Source organism: Maniola jurtina, chromosome 11 (genome assembly GCF_905333055.1).
Source record: "Maniola jurtina chromosome 11, ilManJurt1.1, whole genome shotgun sequence".
Classification (NCBI taxonomy): domain Eukaryota; kingdom Metazoa; phylum Arthropoda; class Insecta; order Lepidoptera; family Nymphalidae; genus Maniola; species Maniola jurtina.
Window position 1 is genome coordinate 13,490 of NC_060039.1, and position 22,676 is coordinate 36,165.

The 22,676-nt window shown below is 43.8% G+C and overlaps 3 protein-coding genes across 5 annotated transcripts in view; 1 reads left to right on the top strand and 2 right to left on the bottom strand.

Moving 5' to 3' along the window:
- Positions 1-2,588: 2,588 nt before the first annotated feature.
- On the bottom strand, positions 2,589-9,642 carry LOC123869472. 3 transcript variants are annotated; one of them, XM_045912396.1, is made up of 9 exons: positions 9,553-9,642; positions 9,476-9,517; positions 8,000-8,092; positions 6,669-6,762; positions 5,826-6,074; positions 5,675-5,747; positions 3,546-3,697; positions 3,350-3,460; positions 2,589-3,136 (listed from the first exon to the last, which is right to left on the bottom strand). In XM_045912396.1, the coding sequence occupies exons 2-9, from the start codon at positions 9,509-9,511 to the stop codon at positions 2,907-2,909; spliced, it is 1,038 nt and encodes a 345-aa protein (XP_045768352.1). In that variant the 5' UTR covers positions 9,512-9,517; positions 9,553-9,642; the 3' UTR covers positions 2,589-2,906. The 3 variants fall into 3 exon arrangements, with proteins under 3 accessions (XP_045768352.1, XP_045768351.1, XP_045768353.1); XM_045912395.1 differs by having other exon boundaries at positions 9,476-9,582; XM_045912397.1 differs by having other exon boundaries at positions 2,922-3,136; positions 3,546-3,683; positions 5,674-5,747; positions 9,476-9,582.
- On the top strand, positions 8,100-10,944 carry LOC123869474. The gene is made up of 3 exons (XM_045912398.1): positions 8,100-8,733; positions 9,442-9,754; positions 10,806-10,944. Exons 1-3 carry the CDS (start codon positions 8,681-8,683, stop codon positions 10,842-10,844), a joined length of 405 nt encoding a protein of 134 aa, XP_045768354.1. The 5' UTR covers positions 8,100-8,680; the 3' UTR covers positions 10,845-10,944.
- A 3,250-nt stretch (positions 10,945-14,194) lies between these two features.
- LOC123869410 (POU domain, class 2, transcription factor 3-like) overlaps positions 14,195-22,676 on the bottom strand; it is a 93,448-nt gene continuing 84,966 nt past the window's right edge. The window contains exons 3-9 of the mRNA XM_045912313.1: positions 22,577-22,624; positions 17,015-17,177; positions 16,054-16,141; positions 15,554-15,632; positions 14,924-15,184; positions 14,472-14,857; positions 14,195-14,404 (exon numbers count right to left, since the gene is read on the bottom strand). Coding sequence (XP_045768269.1) covers positions 14,195-14,404; positions 14,472-14,857; positions 14,924-15,184; positions 15,554-15,632; positions 16,054-16,141; positions 17,015-17,177; positions 22,577-22,624 — 1,235 coding nt within the window. The remainder of the gene's footprint in view (positions 14,405-14,471; positions 14,858-14,923; positions 15,185-15,553; positions 15,633-16,053; positions 16,142-17,014; positions 17,178-22,576; positions 22,625-22,676) is intronic.

A 22,676-nucleotide genomic window follows, 5' to 3' on the forward strand; every position in this document is an offset into this window, starting at 1 on the left:
AAAAAAAAAAAAAAAAAAAAAAACCTAACCTAACCTAACCTAACCTAACCTAACCTAACCTAACCTAACCTAACCTAACCTAACCTAACCTAACCTAACCTAACCTAACCTAACCTAACCTAACCTAACCTAACCTAACCTAACCTAACCTAACCTAACCTAACCTAACCTAACCTAACCTAACCTAACCTAACCTAACCTAACCTAACCTAACCTAACCTAACCTAACCTAACCTAACCTAACCTAACATAACCTAGCATAACCTAACATAACCTAACATAACCTAACATAACCTAACATAACCTAACATAACCTAACATAACCTAACATAACCTAACATAACCTAACATAACCTAACATAACCTAACATAACCTAACATAACCTAACATAACCTAACATAACCTAACATAACCTAACATAACCTAACATAACCTAACATAACCTAACATAACCTAACATAACCTAACATAACCTAACATAACCTAACATAACCTAACATAACCTAACATAACCTAACATAACCTAACATAACCTAACATAACCTAACATAACCTAACATAACCTAACATAACCTAACATAACCTAACATAACCTAACATAACCTAACATAACCTAACATAACCTAACATAACCTAACATAACCTAACATAACCTAACATAACCTAACATAACCTAACATAACCTAACATAACCTAACATAACCTAACATAACCTAACATAACCTAACATAACCTAACATAACCTAACATAACCTAACATAACCTAACATAACCTAACATAACCTAACATAACCTAACATAACCTAACATAACCTAACATAACCTAACATAACCTAACATAACCTAACATAACCTAACATAACCTAACATAACCTAACATAACCTAACATAACCTAACATAACCTAACATAACCTAACATAACCTAACATAACCTAACATAACCTAACATAACCTAACATAACCTAACATAACCTAACATAACCTAACATAACCTAACGGTTAGCAATTGATCCCTACCTTTACCAAGTTACAAATGCTGCTTTCTTGTTTGCAGTTTGTTCGTAGAAGATACCCCGCTAACTACACGTTATGTTGGTCGCTCATATGTCATCAAGTTTTCATTTTGCGTTAGTTCCGATTTCTTTGTTATCTGTATTGTTCTTCGTGCTAATTCACTATGAATTTTCATATCGTTGAATGTTACAGGATTTATGCAGGAATGAAAGTAGAGGTACAGGGGTTTTTTAAGTGTAGTTACATTTCAGTGTAATTTTTCCATCTTGGAATAGTTTTTAAGGTTTCGTACCTCAAAAGGAAAAACGGAACCCTTATAGGATCACTTTGTTGTCTGTCTGTCTGTCTGTCTATCTGTCTGTCCGTCGTGTGGGGTGCTTCCCGTTGACCTAGGATCATGGCAGGTAGGTAGGTCTTATAGCGGAAGTACTGGAATAAATCTGAAAACCCCGAATTTGTGGTCACATCATTAGAATAAAATTAAAATATGTTTCAATTTTCAAAGTAAGAAACAAAGTTGGGTATATATAATATGAAAGGGATTTACCTGTGCATTCTAAAACAGATTTTTATTTATTTTTATGCATAATAGTTTTTGATTTATCGTGCAAAATGTTGGTTAAAATACCCGAATACGGAACCTTCAGTGCGCGAGTTTGACTCGCACTTGGCCGGTTTTTCGTTTTTCTTTCGTATTGGACGTCTTCTTTTATAAGGGGCATCCATGTGTGTGTATGTTTTTATTTATATTTAGATGTATATAATGCCATTTATGTGCGATCAGTTTGATACTTTAACCCATGACTATTTTGGTTTTAACAGGCTCTTTCCTGTAAAATTTCATGGACTTTGGTTGCTTAATATTCAAATGAAATTGGAACTACGTTTGTATGAAGTGAGTGATGGAGAGACCGTTACACCGAGACACCGAGACGTTACCGAGACATTAAACGGCCAAGACGTCCTTTTTTAACCAAGATGTAGAGTTTGTAAAATCAGAGCTTGTAAGTAGAGTTATTTGTTATTTATTGTCATAAATGTGATACACTCAAGAGCATTTAAGAGCTATATACTTTGGACTTGGGATAGGTCCCATGGCCAGCACAAATCTAAGCTCAGCTAGGGGCTTGGCTCTACTAGAGATCTCATAACTTTTTAACAGTGAAAGCATTATGAACTTGTGAGTCTTGGCAACCTTTTTACATGAAATGTTTTTGGTGGGATATTAATTTTATCACTGCTAAGCTACGTATTTTTATGTTATACTAGTTGATGCCCATGACTTGCTCTACGTGGAATCACATTTTTTAATATCCAGTGCTTCTTCTTCAGTCAGTCAGTGAGTCAGTCATCGTTTTTCCCGGATAAAAAAGTAGCCTTTGGTCTTTTCAGGGATGCAGCTCCGAGTATAGGTCTACTGTACCCGTTAAAATTATTGAAACGGATGAGCTGTGAGAAGTTAGCAGATAGACAGACAGAAAAACAGATTTTTTCAGATAAAATTTTGTATGAATATTTATTTGTGGTTATACGTGAAAGTTTTTCAATAAAAATAGAATAAGATATTTTAAAACAATTTATTAATGTTTTGGTAACTGAAATACGTGCAGTCATCGCTCTTCATACTTCATATTTTTATTTCCTTCACATGAATTTTAACAATTATAATTACAATTTACAAGCATTCTATGTAAGCGTAGGATACAGTGTACGGGGCATTATGTTTAGAACATTGCTCATTTTTTATTACTGTTTCGCCTTAGTTTCATTGACCGTTCACACATTAATAAAACCTTTTAAAATGGACCTGGGATATTAAACTAAACTATTATTTATTAAAAGTAATAATATTATGACTAGGATCTTAAATATTAAAATAAATTAAGGGGTTTACAAAACTATAATATTAATGACTATGAGGTCTACGGAGCGGACTATCAATAAATAAGCTTCTTCTTGTCTCGGGAACCGTCGATGTAAGTAGGTTGGAGGCGACGCGGGAGTCGCGAGCTGGTTCGCGCAGTACACCTGGTATGAAGTCATGAGTCTCAGCTCAGCACCAGCACGAGCAGCACGACGAGGCAGCCGGCCGCGAGGCAAACGATGAGGCCCATCTTTTTCTATAAAAAAAACGAAATGTCAAGTATCTCAGCCCGGCGTCGCCCGGGGAGCACCACAGTTACTTCGTCAAATAAAGTCGTAAAAATGACCATTGTGTGTCAATCTAGAAAGACAGATTATATTAACTACCAAGCTATCTCGGACTTTTTTACGGGTCGGTGTCACCGGTGGCACGGTAATGCCGAGCAACCGGTGAGCCACTAGCGTCGTACCTTCCTCGTCCTGCGGCGGCTGACGGTGCCCTGCAGCAGCTCGTGGCCGCCGCTCTCCACGTGCTCGGAGGCCTGCAGCGCGAAGAACTCCACGCTGTCGATCTGCTCTTGCTGCAACCAATCATTTGCTGAGTCAGTACCGCCAACTGGGCGCTCGACGCGCGCCGGCTCGAGCGACGACTGCTGGGCGACGCACCTGCGCGGCGACGAGGTGCGCCAGCTGCAGGAACAGGTCGCGCACGCTGTGCAGCGAGCGCTCGACGCGCGCCAGCTCGTCGCGCCGCGCCTCCGCCTCGCGCAGCGCCAGCCGCGCCTCCGCCGTCTCCGCGTGCAGCTGCAACCGACAAGACACTCGCTCAACGGAGACGCCCTACCAGAAATCCGGGCCGAGCTACGTCCCTTTAGCCGCGTTGAGCAACTTTTTAGTAGGAGTGAAACTTAAATGTGTCCCATGGTGTCATGGTGTCACCGGTGTCGCGACACCTGCCTCACACATTGATACACGATGATAGTTCACATACACTAATACATTGTATATTATACTCGTCTGTACTATGTGCTAGATGGACTCTTTTATCTCCCAGTTGCGAAGTGGCATTTGCTCGGCCGCGCTATTGCTTCTTCAGTCAAAGTTGACTTCTTCCAACACTGCGGGCAGTCAGCGCGCATACGCAGGCACATCACCTCACGTCTGAACCTGACGTCAAATGTTGTTCCAGGAGTCAAGTACCAGGAGCAAAGAAGTTAGCAGGAGGCTCATTTTTTTTTTTTTTTATTCAGTCCACAAAACCGACTACAATTGGTAAGAAAAAATACAAGAAGATAAATGGACAAAGAAACATGCGCGCAATTGCGTCTTCTCGATGTGGACTCGGCATGCACTATTAAAGTATGTAGGTACAAAACTACAGCGCAACACAAAATAAACTTAACAAACAAGGAACAAAAACTTAAACCAGAACAGCTACTAACAAAATAGGAAAAACCTTATACAAACTACTTTCTAACAATTACTTATCTGTGTACTTAACTTACTTTTTATTCTTGGTATATTGTCACAGAAGATATCTATAACATCTCTGTAACTATTTGCAAGAGACTGCATTCTATATAGCGGACTATGATGCCCAAGCTTGGTTTTGGTTTGAGGCAAACAGAACGTCTTGCGATTGTGTAAGCGGCTACAGTCACGGGGCACAACGAACTTCAAGCGTTCAAGTAACTCAGGCGCATCAATGAGACCCTTTATTAATTTTGCCAGAAAAATGACATCCGTAATCTTTCTACGGTCTCTAAGGGATTTCATTTTATAGTAAGAGAGACGAGATTCGTATGAAAACAATTTGTCACATTTGAAGTCATTGTAAGTTAGATGGTATAGAAACCTTTTTTGAATTCGTTCTATTCTATCAGAATGAACTTGATACCCTGGACTCCATACAGTGCTACAATATTCAAGGATGCTACGGACAACACTGTTGAAGACCAGTATAGATAAACTGGGGTCCTTGAATATTTTCATTTGTCTGAATACTAGTCCGGATATTTTTGAAGCTTTAGATGTTATTTGCTCGATATGTGGACGAAAACTTAAAGCCGAGTCTACAATAACACCAAGGTCTCTCATACTATAAACTTCCTTAAGACTAACCTTGTTTATTTTATAGACACAGTCTACCGGATTTTTTTTTCTGGTAAATTTAATGTGGAAACTGAAAATTTTAGATTATTATAGTCGTAAAGATTGGTTGCGTCTGTGTGTGTGTAACTATTCTCAGTCACTTTAGCCTAAATAATAAAAAAGATTCTGACTGATTGAATACCTCCTCCTTTTTTGAAGTCTGTTTAAAAGGGGTCAGTCAGAAATGAGAGGGAATATGCCTTCATTTTAGCGTTCTAAAAGTTGTCTCAAAAGTCACATGAAATTTCGCTCACGCATCGCAAGCTCGGACTAATCATCCAAGGCCGTAAATTATTCAAGGTCAAAGTTTACAAAAATGGATTTTTTACATTTTCCAGCTAAACGGATAAAATAGGTCAGACAAAAATTGTAGATCATTAAAATTATATATCCACGAAGTCACCATTCCTGAGATATCGCGATTCTAAAAGTTGGAATCGATGTATCTCAGATGTCAATAAATCTGGAAGCTAGCTACAATCATTGATACAGGACGGAATATACAGGGTTGATGGAGGATGTCAAATTAACAAATGGAGTGTTGGAGTGGTGGATGGTGAAATCGAGTCTTAGTACGTTTGATAAGTCTGCCGAGGAAGCGGAGTGGAGAAGCTCGTAGCGCGTGGGCTCGCGTTACACTTACGTTGTCGACGAACAGAGCGATGTTGTTGGACTCCAGCAGGTGCTCGCACTCCTCCTCAGATATCGCGACATTCGCTGAAACAACACATTATTGTGAGATATTTTAACCGACGTCCGAAACAAGAACGGTAAGCATGTGGTGAGGTGACGTACTGAGTCTGATCTGCTCGTGCAGCAGGCGGTGCTGCTGGTCGCGCAGCGCCTGCAGCGCGCGCTCGTGGCGCGCGAGCGCGGCGTCGCACAGGCGGCGCGTGGCGGCGAACTGCAGGCGCGCCATGCGGCTCGCCGCGCCGCTCGGCGCGCCGGAGCGCGCGCGCGCCGCCAGCTGCCGCAGCGCGCCGCACGCCTTCAGCCCCAGCGCGTGCGACGCCGTGGCCAGCGCGTCCAGCTGCTCCTGCAACTCTGAGCCGCGCCGCTGTACTACGTGTGGGCGAGTTAGCTACAGAGGCGCCCGGGCACCTCTGACGTCAGACGTTCCACCTAAAGCAAATGTTGACTTCATTTGGAATGAAGGCTCTAGAAACAAAAGCTCGGAATCTCTTGCACTTGTGCTACGATATCGTGTAGGACAATGTGACAACAGACTCAGCGCCCGCCGTCGCGCTGCGACACGAGCGGTGCCGCGTGTGTACAACTTACATCGCAGGCTTACATATTGTAATAACTAATGACATATTGTTTCTGTTCTATGTTTTCAAATGAGATAATAATATAGTCTAAGTTAGGTATTCTTTGTAGGACGTTTTACACACGGTAACGATGAGTTATCACCTAGCACTTTGGGAGTACCACGTCGGTAGAATGTGAGTACGCGTGGACTACGAGGCCGAGGGTGGGACGCAGACTGCGTCGAGACGCACGGATGCGGCGGACCGCCGTGAGGGGTATCCGGGATCCCCAGCCTCACTCTGACACGTCCTCGGTGACCCGCGCGGCGTGCTCGCAGCTGGAGGACCGGCTCCGGCGGAGAGGAGCGGAGCGGAGCGGGGTACTCACGTCTGTTGGAGGTGTAGGTGGGGTCGGCGTGCAGGCGGCGGATGAGCTGCGTGTTGCGCTCCACGTCGAGGATCCACATCCGCACCGGCTCCACCTGCAACACCCCGCGACAACACTCAACCACGACACTCAACCACGACACGTCAACCACACCGACGCAGGCCGTTGTGGACGAACGACGCTCTAGCAACATTGCGGCCGCTGGCCGGGAAATAATTTTCGAGTTACGTTATCTACAAGGGCGGCACACCACTCAAACTATAGTTGTGCGCTGGTAATTTGATTCAATCTTGGGCGGTAATTGGATGGGTGGCCGATTTTGGTTATCGGTTGACCTATGTATTCCTTTCGTCCGTGCGGAGCTGAGGTCGGGTCCTCGGAAGAACTCGTAGCTTGACAATAACAATTTAGAATAATAGTCGGGGGCCTCGAACCCCTCGTCTCCCCTCCGTGCATCATTAACATTGAGATGAAATCGTAAATCAGAAAAGTATAGCAGTGTTTGCCATTTACAATGCGAATGTGCAGCGCCGGAGCGCGCGCGACGCTCACCGCGTGACGTCACGCGTCGCGTGGAGGCCGAGCGGGCCATCTGCCTACGCGATAAACAGACAACTAACACTACATCACACTAATCGCTCGTGTAAACATTAACGTCACAGTCACTGCTTGAATGTATGTAAATAATCCTTCAATATTATCGACATCAGCTGGCAGTGATGGTATTCGTTATAAGCGAAGGCACGTTTTTACTATAAAAGTCCATAACCACGTCCGCGCCACATTCCCGGCTCATTATTCACGTTTTGTACTCGTCATTAGAAACAATAAAATCAACATAAACTAGAGTCAATGAATTGTGGAGTCCGCGAATAAATTCACCGGATCCGGGCGCGCTGCGTAAACAATTAATAAGCTTAATTAGCACAACGAGGCGCGCGCCGTTAGGTACGTTGCACGCGCCTAGCACGCAGCGCACTAGCAGCTGACTGTGACGCGGGTCGCATGCACTGAGATAGCGAACATTTACTTCCGAAAATGAAGGTCTCTTAAGGTTCAATGCAATCGAGGTGCCGCAGTCACTGACGCCTTCTCCGCGCAGCACGCGGACGGGAGAGTAGCGCTTCGACCGACGACGCGTGATTTATCAATCCATTCGGTGTTACATACACCAAGTGAAGCGTAAGCATGTCAGTCAGTCAGTCAAGCTGTCGTTACTCGCGCTGTCTGAGAGAACAGACGCATGTTTACGTCCGTATCGTCCGGAGGTGTTTAGGCGAGCAGCCTCCGCACGGGAGACGGGCGCGCACTCGTGCGGAGGAGGGCAGTACCTCTCGCAGCAGCTCGTCGATGTCCTTGCTGAGCGGCGCGCGCGGCGCGACGGGCGGCTCGCTGTCCGGGTACACGCCCGCCTGCTGCGCCAGCTGCAACACGTCACACCACCTCGCTCAGCACAGTCTGCTCCGGAGCTAGTGCCCAGCCGCGGCCGGCCAGTAGCGGCTTCGGGGAGTCCCCGGTCCCGAATCTCGGGAAATATAATGTAATGCCCAGTTTCCAAAACGAAATTCATATTATCTGGAGATAACGAACGTTGCAAAGACGCGAACTTAACGATGGTTTCATCGTAATGTTTATTTTGAAATACGGAATCTATGATAAGTCGACCTACACGTACGAATTTGATTTGAGATCAGTTTTGTCGCACCACCTTACGTTTTCACAACACAGTCTTCGACAATTCGGCCGCTCCGCTAAACTGAACATGGAACGGCGTTTCGGAAACTGTGCAACTGTAGCTTGAACTTACTCACAAGTCATAGTTTGTACTGAAGTTTTTGGGTTTGTGAATTTTCATATTTTCTAATCTTAAAATAGTGTTTTGTTGAATAGGTTAGACCAATGGAAAGTAGTGTCTATGGCTTGTTTGGTGCTTGATACCTGTGTTGATACTCTACAGATATCACTCGCTATCGGTTATCGCCGCCAGTAATGTGGAAATCGTGCAAATCTCTATGATATCTTATCAGCTGGGATGCTACGCGGAGGGCCGCGGTCCGGCCTCGCAGTACTTAGTACAAATACATTCTAAATAAATGATGACAACACTAGGTTATATATTAACTACGTTCGTTTGCCCACAAATTGCTTTTAGTTATGTCATTGCTTTTTAAAGTGCAATTAATAAATTGTTTATAAGTAGTTGATAATGCTCGCTTCTGCGTACCTACTTAATAATAGTCTCATTAACAAATAGGTAATAGGTAACTGTTTTCTGACACATAAATAAAACTTCTTTTCAACTCGGCGTAGGCAGAGCTACCGAGTGTTCAGATTTCCAAATTGCACCTATTATGTACACTAGGTACTCTAGGTAGTAGGTATTTACTGTATAACAATTAGGTAATTCGCTTGTGACACGTCCATCATTGCAGCAGAGTCTCAGAGGTTTCAGTTAGATTATTAAGTTATTCATATTATTTAATATTTTCAATTCTTTTAAAATTTTATTGATTTCATTGTAGAGTATAATTTACGGAGAGTTATGCGGCCGAGTAGGCACAGCGGGTCGCGTCGCTAACTCTTGAAATAGGTAAAGTTTGATCTTGCATGTCATCGTTCACAAGTCAGTGATGCAAACAACAGGCAAGTGTAGGACAAGCTCTGCAAGATCATGACCGCAATGTTCCCAGAACTGCACAATTCTTTGTACACTGTTATATTCATTAGAAAGAGGCTTTATGTTAGTTTAGACTGCGGCTCAGTATATTGTCAGCTCGCCGCCGCAACGTGAGCGGCGCTGTACTCACGTGGCGCAGCTCGTCGAGGCGGTCCCTGCTCCTCATGGCGCGGTCCGCCCGCACACTGCACGCTGCACGCTGCACGCTGCTCACTGCTCACTGCGCGGCGCTGCACGGTCGGTGCGCGCGCGGCGGTGTCTAATCTCGAATGATAACGCTCGTGATATCACGCGCGCATTAAGGTCAAGCCTCCACCTTCACGCCGCGCGCCGCACCGCACCGCAGCGCGCGGAGGTGTGCGCGTGTCGTATGACGCGGCACGTGGGTCGCGCCAGGTCATTGGAAGCGGTGTAGTTACAATGTGTTGTACATACAAGATCTAAGAAATATTATGAGTGTCAAACTACTCTTAACAGTGTATTGCTCTTTAACTCAGTCGTTAATATTGTATGGCATCATAGCATGGGGTTCATGTGGATCAACTTTATTAGACAAACTCAATAAGGCTCAAAAACTCAATCTCAAAATTATTTTAAGAAAAAATCGACGATTCCCTACAGAAGAACTATTTAAGCTGAGTAAAGTACTAACACCAAGAAAAATATACATATGGCAACTAACAATGTATATGGCAAAATATATAGACGACTTTACGTTTGAGCAAACTCCCAGTCACCTCAGGCAAAGGCAACAAAGATGTTCAGTTCCTCGACGAACATCTGGATTTACGAGTAGACATTTTACAGCTGCGGCGCCAAAACTGTTTAATAATCTTCCTTTGGAGATATCCAAACTGCTTTTATATGCCCAGCGTAATTCCTTAAAGAGAAAACTAAAAATCTATATAAAGAAATTTTTGCTAGAATCCGGTTTTGAAAGTTTTAAATGCCTTTATGACAAGATCTGTTGAAACTCAATGCTATAATCTAAACTTTATCCTATCCTATCTTTATATATTTTTTGGAAATATTATTATATAAACACTGTTGCACAAAAATTTTTTTTTTAATTTTTTTTTTTTTTTTTTTTTATTCTTTGTTTTATATTCTTTTGTTTGTAAAAAATGGAAATATAGGAGTAAAATCATAAAATAAATTAATCTTTTTTTCTTTTTTGTCAGCCCTAGCACAGACTACGGTCTATTTGGGCTGCAAAATTCCAAACACCAGTCTGTTTTTTATCTAGTGCTTTGGTCTATAAAAAATGGTGAAAAATGTTTCTCTTTAAATTAAGTCTATTACTAAATAAATAAATAAATAAATAAAATACCTACTACTTTACTGAGAATTAATATGTAGGTATATGCATGTGAAGACTTTTGGACTGACTTGAACTGTGCGCATGTCGAGCGGTAGTGCAGCACTGAGTCGGCTATACATAATGTGAGGTCGGGTTTAAGGTCTCCCGGGGCCCCGATTTTAGAATCGTATTAGTCTAATGATTATATTGTTAATTAATCGAGCTCACCTTACCCGACGTGGTGTGGTAGGAGACATTTTAATTTTATAGCTTAGTGGTTGTTTGGCGCAGAATCTCGCCTGGGGCACGGTAATGGTATGTACAGTATTCCAACTTCATACAAACGGACGAAACGCGAGCTATACCTACGCACCACGATGTCGGCAGGCGCTCGACACGCAGACAGTCGCGACTGTGCCGCAGTGACGAACGGGCGGTGTTTTGTTTTTCTAACAATAACCGCGCGATTTTTTCGTTGTATGTGAAACCCGATCAAAGAAGCCACAATTTCAGCTCAGAATGTCGGTATTTAAGGTACCGGGACTACAATAAGATTAATTCGCAAACTTTTTTGATTGTACCCAGCGATGATTTTGTGGAATATATACAAAAAATGGAGAAAATGTTCCGAACTTCGTTTAAAACCAAATATATAAATTGTAAAGTAGCTGCAACCAAGTAAACGACATTTATTCCTTTTTCTCTATCTTTCCCATGTTCCCCAAAACAATTTTTGATTAAAAGCTTTATAGGGATGCGGATTTTTTAAACTTTAAAATTTAATAATTCGTAACGTTCGTTTAATTTCCTACGTGCAAATATTTTTCGGTCTCAAATTATAAGACCGATTTGTTATTCAATCATAAACATGGTTTTTTAATTAAATCTACCAATCAAAAAACAACACGCATTTTTTTGAACATTTCCTATGCAATTCACAAAGTATTTTATTTGTTTATATAAAAAAAGTATATTTACAATCACAAAACTAGATGGAAACACAAAGTAGGCAAATGTAATTAAACTGCTGGAGGCGGGCAGCCCTACCGCATGTTTACGTACCGCGCAGCTGTAGGTATTTATTTCAAAGATACGGCCGAGTTAGAATACTGTATAGATAATATTACCGTGCCTGGGGAGTGGGGGGTCATAGATTTGAATTCTGTATGTACTTAGTCTCCAGGGTGCTTTAGTACAAAAAAACTATTTTTGGATAAGACTTGTGGAAACACTTCTAAAAAAGTTAATTTTAATCGTCCCCGAGTCGGCAGACTAGATAAGTATAAAATAAAAGTACCTACTTACCAACTTAGTTATAAAATATTAAAAAAATGCCACCTATTTTCCTCTGCCAGCAATATTATTCTCTAATTTCTTCTTTCTAGATTCCTAGTACAATCACACTTTAATATTATAAAGGCGAAAGTTTGTATGTGTGTGTGTGTGTGTATGTTTGTTACTCCTTCACGCAAAAACTACTGGACGGATTGGGCTGAAATTAAAAATGGAGATAGATTATACCCTGGATTAGCACATAGGCTACTTTTTATCCCGGAAAATCAAAGAGTTCCCACGGGATTTTTAAAAAACCAATATCGACGCGAACGAAGTCGCGGGCATCAGCTAGTAATTTTATAAACATTCTTTAGGATCATTGTCAAAGTTAGTAGTGTAACGTTAGAGAAAAGTCATTCATTCAGATAAACTACATACTTTCGAATCATATCTTTATACTTAGATGGGTACTAGGTAAGTACGTATCATGTTCCAGACTAGACCATGAATAAATGAACGATGAACGAAGGCTCTGACGGACACACAGATGAACGGAGAAGGGTACCTCAATTCGCGCAAGTAAACTCGGGTCAAGCTCACTTTGTTTAGTTCATTAGTATTATTATTTTCCTCGGCAGTACGCCTTCACGAATATAATAGCAAATCTAAACTTACGGAATATTACTCTTATTGGAAGACGGACGGACGTACCTCAACTTTGGATTTTATTCATAAAATAATTAGTTTAGTCCGTGTAAATTATTAAGCTTTTTATAGATATCGTTAGAGTGTGCGAGTCCTTCCCAGTACAGGGCGGGTGTACATTACAGCTGAATCTAAATGCAAACGTAAACTCACCAGTCAGCGGTGCACTTTTATATCTCTCTTCCTTTGGTAATTGTAGTATTAGTGAATAATTACTTAATATCATTTTTAGTTCTATTTATCATTTATATTTATTTAAGGCTGAATATAGAATGAACTAAGTCTGATTTTGCAACTCAAAAGTACCAGGCGCTTGCAGCCGAGGCGTGACAGAGACCAGGCTACATCCAGGAGTCACTCGCACAACTGTACACAGATCTGTGCATGAAGCTAGATGTAAACCGCGATCATCACTTTGACTACAATTCGGTCAATTTGGGCTACAAATTGCAAACACCAGTCTTAGTTTTTATCTAGTGCTTTGGTCTACAAAATTTGGTGTAAAATGTTCAATAAATTAATAAAGTAAATACTTGTAATATTAACTCGTCCTAATATACAATCAATGTGTTCTTTAGGTTTCCGTATCCAAACGATAAAACCGGAAGCCTTGTCACTCTACTGTTTGTCTGTCTGTCCGCATGTCACACGACTCCAGTACGTCAACGAAATTACTTACGATCCTGAAATTTTGGTATTTGGTGTAAAACAAATATTTTTCAGGGGGGCACCCATACATGAAAAAGGAGCCGGAAAAAAATATTTTTTTTCTTTACTTAGCATGTGGTAGCAATGTCTAGAATCCATGTACGAGTACGAATATGCTTTTTGAATTTGCTTTATTAAAATAAAGAAATGGAGGGCCGTCAAGGTTGTCAGATTTAGATCGTTTTTATCTATCTATCTCATAAACTAAACTAGTTAGGAATATGAAATTCAATAGTTATGTAACATAACATTATACTGCATTTCATCGATAAATACTGAAAATTCATACATATACTAGTTTCTAAGCTGTGACCAAAACAAACGAAAAGGCGATATATAAACATGTTGTGGGTAGAAGGTAAAATAAAAATCCCTCAGAGTCATCTATCATGTTTTATTGTAACATATAGATAGTTTTCTACACATCCACCTTAACTACGCGTTATGCGCTAAGTGATATGGGTTCTGTACAGGGCGGCCCGCGGACCGCCTCACATAAATAAACTTCACATTATCATATAAACTTACACTACGTCGCGCTCGCGCGCGCGCCCGCTGCGGGGTCGGTCGCAGGTCGCCGGGCTCGCCGGGCTCGCCGAGCGAGGTGGACGTGCGACCGAGCTCGTCAGCGGCGAGAATCGCGCGCGACCCAGGCCACCCGAAACGCGACACAATAGTCGATGTAGAGTCGACAGCGAATCGCCTTTAATATCACTTCTATCTATATTACACAATAGTTCTCTGCGGGCGTGGCCGGGGGCCGGGGGCCGGGGGCCGGGGGGCGCGGGCGCGCTCGGAGCCTGCGCTATGTACACTGTGAGTCCTCGCCCGGCGCGGGGCTATTTACACGATATGTAGCGGTCAGTCGCGCGGCGCGCGCGCCAGCAGCGCCAGCGGCTGCAGCGCGGCGGCCTGCAGCGCGGCGTGCGCGTGCGGGTGCGCGTGCGGGTGCGGGTGCCCGTGCGCGTGCACGTGCGGCGGCAGCGCGTGCGCCAGCGGGTGCAGCAGCGCGCCGGCGCCGGGCGACGCCGCGCCGCCCGCCTCGCCCGCCGGCGGGTTGATGCGCTTCTCCTGCGGAGGGAGAGGAGGGTGAGTGGGGGTGAGTGCGGGGCGGCGAGGGCCGAGGGGCGGCACTCACCTTCTGGCGGCGGTTGCAGAACCACACGCGCACGACTTCCTTCTCCATGCAGAGCGAGTCGGCGAGCGCGGCGATCTCCTCGCTGGTGGGCTTGGGGTTGTGCAGGAAGGCCTTCTCGAGCGCCACGCGCACGCCGCTCTCGATGCTGGTGCGCTTCTTGCGACGCCGCCCGACGGCCTCGGCCAGCGCCGCGCCGCCCGCCGCGCCGCCGCCGCCGCCGCTCAGCGACGAGTCTGCGTCCTCGAGCCACTTCTGCAGCAGCGGCTTCAGCTTGCACATGTTCTTGAAGCTGAGGTTGAGCGCCTCGAAGCGCGAGATGGTGGTCTGCGAGAAGTCGTTGCCGTACAGCTTGCCCATCGCCAGCCCGACGTCGCCCTGCGTGAACCCTGCACACACAAGCGCCCGTCAGTCGCCGCTCGGCCGCGCGACACGCGCGGAGGGCGCGCACTCACCGAGCTTGATGCGGCGCTGCTTGAAGGTCTTGGCGAAGTGCTCGAGCTCCTCCAGGTCGGCCGTGTCGTCGGCGGGGTCCAGCGCGCGCGGCTTGTGCGCGTGCGCGTGCAGCGGCGAGTGCGCGGCGCCCAGCGGCGAGTGCGCGTGCAGCGCGTGCGCGTGCGCCGGGGGCGAGCGCGCGCGGCCCGGGCCCGGCGTGTGCGGCGTGAGGAAGGCGGCGGCGCCGGGCGGGCTGCGGCGCGGCGACGGCGAGCGTGCCTCTGCACCGAACACACCACACAGAAATGCTTATTACTTTTTTAAAGAGGGGATGCACTTATCCCTATGAGCGATCTCTACCGGTGACTCTCGGTAGGGGGACAAAAAGGAAGCAAAATAGGTACAACGAAGATCGCGTTACATTTACACGCGCATCATTGAGCTGACGCAGAGATCGCTCGCCGGCAGGGATGGCCGCTGAGCTCACGATATGGCACCTTCTACATTTTACATTGTGTTCTGATTTCTGATAAGGTTTTTGAGTAAAATAAAGTTTAGAACGTATAGAACTAGTTTCATTACTAAGATATTAAGAGACGCTGAGTATGACATGCGTTAGTGGTGCGAATAGAGGTAGAATGCAGCATTACCGCAGGTGGGCGTGGCGTGCGCGCGCGCCTGCAGCTGCTGCAGCTGCTGCGCGGCCGCCTGCGCCACGGCCTGCTGCACCTGCAACACACCACACGCTCAGCTGCTAGCGCCCACGTGCTCCACGACAGCAGATGTTGTCCGTCAGTCAGACCCTCGCAGGTAGCAGGGATGACGAGCGCGTGGTCGTCAACCGACCGAGCCGGGCACGAGTCTCTCGTGCCGCGCTCGTCTATCTACAATTATACTAATCTACAATTTCTCGAAGGCGAAAATATGTAAGGTAACATCGAGAAGAAACCTGCACGCCTGATAGTTCTTCACCTTCACGAAAATGTGTGAACTCTGCTAACCCGCGGCGTGGTGGACTACGGACTAAATGTTTCTAATTCTGATAAGAAAGCCACGCTCAGTGACGGGTCGGCGATAGGCTGAGGTGATGACGATGATGATGATGAGTATTGTGTGTGCAGCGCGGAGTGGCGCGATGGCGTGTCGTCACCTGCGTGTGCAGCAGCAGCGAGTGCGCGCCGTGCTGCGTCAGCAGCAGGTGCTGCAGCTGCGCCAGCGCGTTGCCCGCGCCCGCCGCGCTCTGGAACGACAATAACGTGGGATTAATATTATGCGCAGTGTACTTGTTTCCCTCTGTAGGCGGCGCCTCGCGACAGAATCCTACCCGCCACGATGGACGGGGAGTTGTCTGGAGCTGTATAGCTTGCCTTCAGCGAGACTAGCTGGGGCCGTCCGGAGAGCGACGCATATAAACAAATATATTACGTACTAGCCGATGCCCGCGACTTCGCCCGCGTGGATTTAGGTTTTCTGAAATCCCGTGGGAACTCTTTGATTTTTCGGGATAAAAATTAGCCTATGTGCTAATCCAGGATATTATCTATCTCCATTCTAAATTTCAGCCAAATCCGTTCAGAAGTTTTTGCGTGAAGGAGTAACAAACATACACACACACACACACACACACACACACACACACATACAAACTTTCGCCTTTATAATATTAGTGTGATTTAGTACAGTGTACTACACTGAATTCTTCGGTTATAGTAGCGCCAGGTCGGCGCGTCGGTGATCCGCTTTGAAACTTTCTTCCTTCCCCATTATATGCAACTGTTAATCTGTCTATCTTTCGATCCGTTACGCGGTATGTTCAAAATAGCTAAGGATGCGCGACGAAAGGTGGTAGGAAAATCCATTTTAACCTTAGTTGGGATTCGGAAGAGATTTTTACTATACGTACAGGCTACGTAATGAAACACTCACTTTTTTAATAAGCCAATAAAACCTCGTGGGGAACCTGCCTCGTGGGGAACCCGCCTCGTGGGCACGGCGCCGAAACATTCGAGGGTGGTTTCGCGGCGCAGGAGGCCCAAGGATTCAGAATCAGTCCAATAGGAAAGTTAAGAAATAGCCAGTCGAGTAGAGTCGGTGTGACGCTGGTTCGTCACGCGACTGCGAGGCGCGCACTCACCAGCACGGCGGAGGCGGCGGCGGACGCGGCGCTGGCGGCGCAGGGCGGCGGGCGGGCGCGCGCGCGCTCGGCGCCCGGCGACGCGCGCTCGTCGCCGCTCGCCTCGCCCTCGCCCTCGCCCTCGCCGCTCGCCGAGCCGTCTGGAACACGACCGGTACATATGTTCGTTTTATTGTAATACGAGTACTTTAATATACCTATGTGAGTAAATATACCTAGCTAGTAAAATTACACAGATACAAAATTACAATGAACACTGTGTACACAGTTTTACGGATGACTGCATATTATTGTAGTAACAACTTTCGAACTAACGAAGTGTGCACGATAGACCGTCGTCAGTGAGGGATCGCTCCGCAATTGTTGCACCTTTCCGAGTTGGTGCTATTTCTCTGTCGCTTTCATCGTATCGTGTGCAGGAAGCGATAGAAAGCAAAAGGGGAATTTTCGGCGATAGATCAATGTTTAGCGTGTAATCAATTATAAATAAAAACATCTGATCTAAAGCGATCCATTTAAAAGTTTGGACAGCCTTATTTCCGCATTAAACGCTTGGATAGTGAAGCGAGAAGTCGAGGATTTATAGCTTAGCGCGGTCCGCGGAGACTGCGCGCCCCGCGTCGCGTCGCGTCGCGTCGCCGGACAGCTGCGCCGCGCTCCGGCCGCCGGCGGACGAGCCCGGGTGTTGTATCACCGGTGACCGAGTGCACTCTTCTCTTTCTGTGCATCAGGTGCCACACTGCCGAGCGTCGTGAGCCCCATCCGTTAATCACACAGTGGCAGTTTTAGCCGACTGTGGCTAAGCCAAAAGGAAGGGTTATGATTTTAGCAGGCCTAAATGTATGTACTATGTGTGTATGTATATTTGTATCCAAATCCTGCGTGTTTCATCGTAGTGCTTAACAGGGCTCTCTCCGTCACTCGTTTCCACTCGTTTCATACAATCCTAGTTCCAATTTCATTTGAATATTAAGCAACCAAAGTCCATGAAATTTTGCAGACATATTTTAGAAACTAATATCTGTGTCTGTGGTGTTTTAGATTTTTCTAAAAATATGTAGTTTTAAAATTACAGGGGCTCCAAGATTTGTATGAAATTTTTTAAGACCGCGTAACTTTGAAACCGAATATTTTAACAGAAATCTGGCAAACCACAGACATAGATATTAGTTTCTAGAATATGTCTGCAAAATTTCATGGACTTTGGTTGCTTAATATTCAAATGAAATTGGAACTACGTTTGTATGAAACGAGTGGAAACGAGTGACAGAGAGAGCCCTCTTAAACTACTGGACCGATTTTGATGATTGAGGGTGTCAATTGATTCGTTGTAAAGGTCCGGGTGACATCCTACTAATAATATTAGCCCAGTAATTTGGTCGTCAAAAAGGGGCTTATCTGGAAAGTTTACAGAAGGTTATGCAAATTGGTGGTTTTATAGATTTCGATGTGCTCTTTCCGAATTTTTATTTTGCCACCTCGTACCTTTGCCGCTCGCGCCGCCATCTTGGAAAAATGGCGCCCAAAAACAGTTTTTTCACGATAACTTCTTTCCAACTCATTTTACGATAAAAATGGCTATGTAACAATTAAACTAGAGACAATTTTCTACAATTTGTGTAGTCACCTTTTTTGTAGACTCAATAGTTTCAGCGTACGAGCGCCACAAAGCCCACTCCAACACTCGTTTTGGCTAAATAACTCATTTCCACACCACCATGTGGTAGAGTGAGTGGCGTGATTTTTTTATGGTATCTCCAGGAGACGGTGAGTCACCTTCAATTTAAGCCATCAGTTCGTCCAGAGAATACTAACACTCTTCAGAATTCTGCTCGAGATAAGAGTAAATATACTGCATCGCAGTTTAGATCTCATGTGAATATGAACCTTTTTTTTGGGTTTCGAACCCAAAGGATGCCAACGGGACCTTATTACTAAGTCTCCGCTGTCATCCGTCCGTCCGTCTGTTTGTCTGTCAGCGGGCTGTATCTCGTGAACCGTAATAGATAGAGAGTTGAAATTTTCACAAAATGTGTATTTCTATTGCAGTTATAACAACAAATAATAAAAATTTCAAAATGGCTGACATGAAAAAAAAAAACAAAAGGTAATGTTATTTCTTGTTTGATGGTACGGAACCCTTCGTGTGCGAGTTGGGCTTGCACTTGACCCATTTTTTTATTTTTTTAGTTTGTAGTGCGTGGTAAAATTTTTCATGCACGAATTGTGATATTGTGTATTGACTGCGACCACATTATAAACATGCTCGAGACGCCGAAAAATCGGTCAAGTGCGAGTCCAACTCACATAGGAAGGGTTCCGTACCATAATACAAGAAGTAATGCTCTTTTTTATTATTTTTTTCATGACGGCCATTTTGAATTTTTTATTATTTGTTATTATAACGGCAATAAAAATACACATTCTGTGAAAATTTCAACTTTCTACCTATTACGGTTCATGAGATACAGCGCGCTGACAGACAGACGGACGGACGGAGAAGCAAACGGATGACAGCGGAGGCTTAGTAATAAGGTCCCATGGGCATCTTTTGGGTTTAAAACCCAAAAAAAAGGCTCATATGCACGTGAGATCGAAACTGCGATGCAGTATATTTACTCTTATCTCGAGCAGAATTCTGAAGAGTGTTAGTATTCTCTGGACAAACTGATGGCTTAAATTGAAGGTGACTACCGTCTCCTGGAGATACCATAAAAAAAAACACGCCACTCACTCTACCACATGGTGGTGTGGAAATGAGTTATTTAGCCAAATGAGTGTTGGAGTGGGCTTTGTGGCGCTCGTACGCTGAAACTATTGAGTCTACAAAAAAAGGTGACTACACAAATTGTAGGAAATTGTCTCTAGTTTAATTGTTACATAGCCATTTTTATCGTAAAATGAGTGGGAAAGAAGTTATCGTGAAAAAACTGTTTTTGGGCGCCATTTTTCCAAGATGGCGGCGCGAGCGGCAAAGGTACGAGGTGGCAAAATAAAAATTCGGGAAGAGCACATCGAAATCTATAAAACCACCAATTTGCATAACCTTCTGAAAACTTTCCATCTCATATTATTAAATTACTGGATTATATTATAAATGTGAAAGTGTGGATATTTGGATTTTTGGATGTTTGTTACTCAATGACGCAAAAACTACTGAACGGATTTGGCTGAAAATTAAAATGGGATAGATTATACGCTGTATTAAGACATAGGCTTCTTTTTATCCCGGAAAATCGAAGAGTTCCCGCGGGATTTGAAAAACGTAAATCCACGCGGACGAAGGTGCGGGCATCAGATAGTAGGCTATATTTTATACGAAAAAATTGACGTAACGGGTGTTACATCAAAAAAAGTGGAGGTCTCCTAAAAATTTTTTTTGGTACTGTATCGAGTGGGATGTCGAGTGAAAGAGGAGAAAATTCTGAGCTCATGAATGTAAATATACTTAAAACAACATCAAAATATACCTACCAAGTGACAGACAAACAATTTTACTGTAGTATTTCAGACGATCGCAGTGAGTCGTCAGATATCTTTATTTATTTATTCTATTTATTTATTTAGTAATAGACTTAATTTAAAGAGAAAAGCACGCTTTCGTTGGCACGACACATAATACATACATAATACACTGTTTAAGTTAAGTTAGTTTTTAAGTTTTATATTTTAAATTTTATATTTTAGGGTTTATATTTTTTTTTTATTTTTTTTATTTTTAGTTTTGTATAAGCGTCATTATTTGTAATACTATGTTTATGTGTCGGTTTCAACGAATAAATTTTATTCTATTCTATTCTAGAAACATTTTTCACCATTTTTTATAGACCAAAGAACTAGATAAAAAACAGACTGGTGTTTGGAATTTTGCAGCACAAATAGACCGTAGTCTGTGCTAGGGCTGACAAAAAAGAAAAAAAGATTAATTTATTTTATGATTTTACGAAAAAAAAAAAGAGTTAAGAAAAAGAGTTAAGCCTATATTTCCATTTTTTACAAACAAAAGAATAAAAAAATAAATCATTCTTATTTTTTTATATATCGACGCGCATAACGGTTAAACGCCTAAACGTTTTCATGAATCTGAATAATGTAATGTGAAAATGTGTTCCCCAATTCCCTCAGTCGCTCTCGCCGGTCACTCCAGCGTGCGCTCCGCCGGATATTGCATGCAAATGCGCTCGCGTCATACATCACCCCGGCGACGCGCGACGCGGCCTTCGGGGATCTTGTCGTTTACTTATCCACACAAGTCATTTGCTGAAAACTGCGCAACCTATTATACTATACTCGCTGTTGTGCGCCTCTTTCTACATCCGCGTGAAATTTGTTTGATTTTCGCATCTTAATTTGAATTTTCTTTCTTTGACTTATTTTTTTTAGATAAATATAAAAAGTACTATTATATACCAGTGTATATACATATAAATTATACGTATAAGCGTGACCAGATTCTACAGGAGAACAGTTCCATCAGGAATATTATTCTGTGGTCATTATCCAGGATGACATACCTAAGTACTGCTCTAAAACTTGAGATTTAGCATATTAGCAAGAAACAGTTAACGCCTGATTCTATCCAATATTTAGCATATTATCTAGCTAGTGATCATAGTATCTAACTTCTCTGAGAAAGGGGTTTGAGAAATTCCGACAGAACATAAAACAAAACTAATTCCACTCAGGCCAAGTTGTAGGAAACAGATACTTAGGTAATATCACGACAGACATATTAAAAACAATATAAACACACACGTTTTTAGTTTGACTGCGATTAGAAAGCGTATTATCATCCCTTCGTGATGTGGCAATAACAACTAAATATTTGTAGTTTTTCGGGTCGCGATTCAAAACCCACAGCACTCGGCCCCAAACAATATCAAGATGTTAAATCACTTTCTCGTGCGTCGTCAAAGGGTGAAGGTGCGTTATTTTTTGCCGCAGCGCGTGCGTCGCGCGCCGCACACGCCGCGCGACGCGCGACACAACCCGTTCACTCCCTGCCTCGCCACACACCGACACGCGCGCGCTACTCACGTGAAGGCATACCATAGTAACAATATAGAGTGAAACTTAGCGAGTAATCGAAGGCAGTCTTTTGTATTTCTTACTTTGATTTATTGTAATGTTAGTATTTAATAAATAATGATACCCTCTATTTCAACCTACGGACCCCTTCGATTTTCTTAGGACCTTCGCTTTGTACCTTTTAAAAAAAAAATTGTAAGTATATTAATGATAAGCCGAATCTTGCTTCTTTTCTTTTAAACCAAGCGTAAGCAGTATAAGCGTAAGCTGGTATTCTTGTTAGGTAGGTAGGTGTCGGTAACATCTACACCTGCCTAACAACAATACCATCTAGACAGTGTAACGACCCGAAGTAATGACTTGTCTGCTAATTGCTTAAAGTTTTATGCACAAGATTTATATGGCAAGGCCGCTAAACGTTAACAATGGTGTAGGAGCGGCGCAGCTAGCGACGTTTGCCATCCCTCGGGCAGCTACAAATACGAACATATAACGATGGGTGGATGCTCACCGTGGCTGGGCGGCGGCGAAGGAGACTTGATTAGGTCACCCGACTCTTCTGAAACAACGACACGACACAGTTAGTGTGACACGGACACTTTCAGCGCCAA